At 45.1% G+C, this 5,965-nt stretch overlaps 1 protein-coding gene across 1 annotated transcript; it reads left to right on the forward strand.

Moving 5' to 3' along the window:
• Positions 1-2,606: 2,606 nt before the first annotated feature.
• Positions 2,607-5,074, forward strand: LOC101766741 (mannose/glucose-specific lectin). Its single transcript, XM_004960704.1, has 7 exons — positions 2,607-2,686; positions 2,791-2,988; positions 3,079-3,444; positions 3,539-3,736; positions 3,838-4,194; positions 4,316-4,513; positions 4,603-5,074. The coding sequence occupies exons 1-7, from the start codon at positions 2,669-2,671 to the stop codon at positions 4,852-4,854; spliced, it is 1,587 nt and encodes a 528-aa protein (XP_004960761.1). The 5' UTR covers positions 2,607-2,668; the 3' UTR covers positions 4,855-5,074.
• Positions 5,075-5,965: the final 891 nt, after the last annotated feature.

Below are 5,965 nucleotides of genomic sequence, written 5' to 3' on the forward strand. Positions count from 1 at the left end.
GCTAATCACCACGATTACCAGAAACTCTACTAAGAACATATGTTGTACATGATAGAGATCTCACATATGTAAACGAAGCATTGCAACGACATAGACTATGATGCATTAATCGACATAAAGAACATGTAGCAGTTACATATCAAGGACCATATCAACCCTAGGGATGAACAGAGGCTTTACCCTATGATCTTACACATGTTGACAAATAAAGGGGGTAAGGAGCACCTGGAGAACACCCTGACCGAAGACGAAGACGAGGGGAGGCGCGAGGGACTCAGACCGATAAGCCTGAACCACCCTAGGCTGATCGGCCTAGGGGTTTCCTCCCTTCTGTGGAGGTCCCCTTCGACGATGAAGCTCCTGATCAGATCTAATCTCTATTTCTTCTCTTGTGGCGGCAGTGGCGGCTAGGTCTAAACTCGTCAGGATTCCGCCTCCTTGTTGAAAGTCTTGGGTATTTATAGTTGGTGGCATCGGTTGGGGTGCCTTCGAAGCTAAGTTTATGAAAAATAACCCCAGGAATGTCGTGGGCAACCTCCTGGTGAAAGGGCGTGACGATCAGGGCCAAAAACAGGCTAGGCTGATCATCTTGGACCCTTGTAGGCTGATCGGCCTGCCTTGTTTTGGCCTCCAATGCCCGGGCGCTTCATACAAAAGTTGTAGATCTCCTCGAGCCATGCAATTTTTCCTATAAATTTACCCTAATCAAAGTTTGGATGAGAAAGATATGGCCTATGCAAGTTTCAGCTCCTCCTGCGGACCTGCAGTTCAATGTTCGTGTTTGGCCTTCCAATATCCAAAGTCCGGACCCAATTCCAACTTGTAAAAAACCCTTCAATTATGTTATATTTCATGTGATTTTGCAATATGCTCCAAAATACAACACGCATGCAATAATGGGGTTATTTCAAGTGTCAAGTGGTGGGTTAGTATAATCATATGCATGAAAATACTAGTTAAATGGCACTAAAAGTGTGTAAATAACGAGCGTCAACAGGTGGCTCCCGCCGCCGCATCCGCCACCGCCGCCCTAACCTAGCTTCGTCGGGACCCTTGCCCCTGCTCGTCCCTAGCCCACCGATTGTCCAGCCGCCGACCCCAACCGGCGGTGTCCCCGCCACCGCACCGCATCGCCCCGCAACCCGTCTCTACCGCCAGGCCTACCTGTGGTCCCCACTCCCCCTTTCTAAGGTCAGCGGCGATTAGGGCTCCCCCGACAGCCCTAAACCCGAAGCTCGAGGTCCTAACACCGACAACGGCGGTGACCCGAAGCCCTAACAGGAGAGGAGGGAGGCGGGGGAGAGGAGGAAGGTGGAGGGCTGTCGGACGGAGGGAGAGGAAGAAGGTGGGGGAGAGGAGAAAGGCTGGCTGTCGAACGGAGGGAGAGGAGGAAGAGAGAGCTGACAGGTGGGTCCCTCATATATGACAGATCGTTATCTGTCGCATATGCGACATATAGTCGTGGCGCTCTCACCCAGCATCGTAAATATACCTCATAAATTTAGAGTCTGAGTCTGGTGCAGTCACTTGTTGGAATAGTTGTGGCGCCTTTTACCATCATGTCTCCATAAACAAACAAGGGACACATTCTACAGTGCCATGCGTGATATGCCTAGCTAGCCACATGCGCTAATTAGCTTAGAGATTATTCGTTCACACCAAACTTTGACATGCCTATTCATTGAAGAAATAACGGAAAACCCAATGATCACCGTACTCGATAGAAGTACCTGTATAGCAATAGTGTTCCTTTTGTCGTCCTGCTCATCTCACTGGAGTACGGTGTCAGTGAGACACGCAAGCTTCAGTACTATCTGCACATGCATACATGCCAAACGGACAACAGGGAAACTAGAAAAATTACTACGTAGTCAAGAATCTTCACTTTCTTCGTTTCAAAAAAAAAAAAGAATCTTCACTTTTCATTCAACATAATTCACGTCTAGTAGCTAGGTGGGGTGACAATTCTTATAGACAGTTGCTACATATCACCTCTCTTAATTATAAGACGTACGTGAGAAGGATATGATGTTAAACATAAAGCATAAAAGCATGCATGATAGATTGTTTCATGATCTCTTCCATAATTGCATGATATATACCCATCATATTTCTTAGATAATGTGTTCAAGCCTCTACACGAAATAACGCATGCAGCCTGGTTTGTAATCAGTAATAAGCAAGCGGCAATGATGCCCATGAGTATCACTGCCGGTTTTTTACAAGAACCGCAGTGATGAGCTGACAAATAATAGACCGACCACACACACACACACACACACACACACATATATAACCATATCACATTCACATCTACACGTTATGCTGAGATAAGACTTACAGCTATAGTTCAGTTAGCATAACTGAAGACGATTGTGCGTGCTATAGCCTATAGTAGCTAACAAACTAACTTTATTCTTGAAGATGTTCATACTACTCGTGATACTTGAGATGCCTACAACGCTGATCCACATGAGGAGAGTAATCCAGTGCAAATTAATCCATTATAATAATTAAATATACACGTGACATTTTCCTAACTAGCTCGCTACCACTCTATAAATGCAACCTGCTTCCTTCCATTCTTCCGCACGCAGGCACAACAGCACAACCACGCAACAAACCAAGTAGACAAAAGCTACTTCGATCTTCCCTGCGACCACCCATCATGGATAGAATTAGAGAGGTACATATACTTTGAACACTGAGCATATGCAGATCCTGATCGATTGAATTAGTTGTGTTTGGTCACCGTAAAATGTTCTAATTCAAAATCTCTCAAATTTGCAGACCCTTCCCATCAAGGTTGGACCATGGGGTGGGAGTGAAGCGAATCCATTTGACATCACAGAGGAACCCAAGCGTCTCGAAAGCGTGACGGTTCGGTCTGGCGCTGTCATTAATTCATTTGGTTTTACCTATGTTGATCTAGCAGGCCAGAAGCACACCGTTGGCCCAGTTGGAGGTAACGGTGGGAAGCTTACTACGGTAAGTGAAACTCTAAACTGTGTAGTATTGCCTTTCTTTTTTCTCATGTATTCTATCGTTTTATTTTTTCTTTTCATTTTTCCCATGCAGATCCAGTTTGCACCAACGGAGTACGTGAAGGGATTCGGTGGATCCGTTGGTCCGACACAAGGAACATGGGTTGTGACGTGTCTCAATATTGAAACAAACCTAAGAACACACGAGATATATGACCAAGGGAACATGTTTCTATCTCTGCCAGGGAAGGTTCCTTTTGGCGTTCCCTCGCCAGGGAAGGAAATTCCTTTTAGCATCCCTCTGCCAGAGGACACTAGCATTGTGGGATTCTTTGGACGTGCAGGGGCTAATCTTGAAGCCATCGGCGTTTATGTGAAATCGACAAACATAGACACAATAGAAGAAACCACAAGTAACCTGGACACTTGTTCCCCGGATGAACCGATCATCATTGCCGAGGTGATGCATACTTATTAGCTCATTTCCTACCTTGCTTGTTCTCCTTTCTATTTAATTTTAACCATGTTAATTAATTGCTTCGTCTAATTTGCAGGCTGTTCCCATCAAGATTGGAGCATGGGGTGGGGACGGAGGGACGGAGTTTGATGTCACAGAGCCACCCAAGCGCCTTCAAAGCATGACTATTCGCGCAGGAGATTCTATTGATTCAATTGGATTTTCCTACATTGATGAAGCAGGCAAGAAGCACAGTGAAGGTCCATTTGGCGGTACCGGTGGGCAACTTACAACGGTACCGAGCTAACTGTCGAGGCTCTTGCAGTCAATCTAGTATGTTGTTCTGTGTTATACAGAGAATGCAGTAACGCAGCTAACATTTTCCCCCCCGTGCAGATAAAGTTCGCACCATTGGAGTATGTGAAGAAGTTTTCTGGAACGATTGGGCGAGCTGTTGGCTCTGGGGAAATGTTATTTGTAGCGTCGCTAGAGATTGAAACAAACGTCAAAAAGTATGGGCCATACGGAAAAGAGGACAACGACTATCCATTCAGCATCCCGTTGCCAGAGAATACTAGTGTCGTGGGATTTTTCGGACGTGCAGGGAGGCTCATTGATGCTGTTGGTGTTTACATATATTATTGCAAATCCCCTCTCATTGATGCAACTGAAGAAACCTCAGGTAACAAAGATGAAGAAACCTCAAAGAACAAAGACACCACTTCCGCACCACCATTCACCATCACTGGACAGGTATTGTGCCCTTTGCTAGTCATTACCTACCTTGCATTTCTATTCACTATTCATACCTTAGCTTTATACGTGCAACTAACTTTCTCTTTGAAAAAAATGCTGCTTCATCTATAATTTACAGACCTCTCCTATCATGATTGGAATGTGGGGTGGGGATGGAGGGGAGGAGTTTGATGTCACAGAGCCACCGAAGCGCCTCGACAGCGTGATGATTCGAGCTGGTGAAATCATCGATTCATTTGGCTTTTCCTATATTGATCAAGCTGGTCAGAAGCACACTCTAGGTCCATATGGTGGGAAGGGTGGGAATCTTACCACGGTAAATAACATTGCATGCTGTATGTCTCTTGCATATACTAAAAGTAGCATAGAGATCTAGTAACCTGCAGGCAATTTTTCTTCCTGCAGATCCAGCTTGCCCCAACAGAGTATGTGAAGGGTTTCTCCGGAACAACTGGTACTTATGTTGGATCACAGGTTGTAGCGTCGCTAGCGATCGAAACCAACTTAAGGGAGTATGGACCATATGGAGAAGAGCAGGACATGCATTTCAGCATTCCCCTCCCTAAGAACGCTAGCGTTGTGGGCTTCTTTGGAAGTGCTGGCAACCTTCTTGATGCAATTGGCGTTTACGTGATGAATGGTTCCATCCCAAACTAGTGTGAGCAGCGCCCGAAAAGGCACCTAAAATAATTAAGTCAGGATTTCCATCCTCAGCGAGTTCAGCTTTCCAGTGTTTCGGTCGTAATAAGATGATCATGCATTCATGCATGAGCATGGTGTGTGTTTGTGAGACCTTTTGTGGATCGAGAGTGCTTTTGTTGTCACCTAAGTTGTGGAATAAAATCTCTATGGGATTGCCTCTTTTGGATGCAGCAAATTTGATATTGTTCATAGATTTTTGTAAAAATCCATCTAATTGTTACTAGTTATTAGAATCTTCAATTCTTTTGTTACCTCCGTACTAACCTTCACGAGACATGCTAGCAAAAAATTCTAAAAATTTGCAAAAAAATCAAGGCACAGTAATTCTTGTTGTGTGGGAGAGGATGAAGTTGTTGAAGGCGGAGGAAAGCTTGGTTGATATTGTGCCCTTGATTTATATGGGCTGGGCCCTCGACAGTGCGTGTAAGCACCGCGACCCATTCTATCCCGGATCATTTCTTGTTGGTGTTGACGCTCGATACAGTTTTAGTGTAATTTAACTAGTTTTCATGCATATTCTTATACTAATTCGCCACTTGGCATCTGAAATAACCCCGTTTTCGCATATGCAAGATATTTTGAAGGATATTCTATTTTCGCAGGAAATTGGGCTAAATATACATTTTTTTGATAAAGCCATGAACGAGCAGTGGACCAGAGAAAAACAAAGACCATGAGGCAAAAAAGGGCCCAGGACGATCGGCCTGGTACCCCTCAGGCCGATCGGCCTGGGATCTTCTAGCCTTCACCAACGCTCATTTTTCGCAAGCAATCCTCTAAGATAACTTAAGGGCTAAGTTTGTGAAGATATGGTAAGGATCACTTCGGGATCAAGGAGGAATCAAAGAAGATCAAGCGGAGATTTGAAAAGTTATTGAAGATCAATCTCATTCCGAAGGTATCGACGTGCCAGGCCCACATGCATACAAAAATAAGGTTCCAAAATATTGAAGAAGGCTTGGCGCCGAAGCTAGACACGAGGGGGTAAAAGAAAGGGCCTGGACCCCTCCAGGCCGATCGGCCTACCCCTTTCCTTCGCCCGTTCACCTTCCAATTTAACCCACGG

This window comes from Setaria italica, chromosome III, assembly GCF_000263155.2.
Source record: "Setaria italica strain Yugu1 chromosome III, Setaria_italica_v2.0, whole genome shotgun sequence".
NCBI classification, from domain to species: domain Eukaryota; kingdom Viridiplantae; phylum Streptophyta; class Magnoliopsida; order Poales; family Poaceae; genus Setaria; species Setaria italica.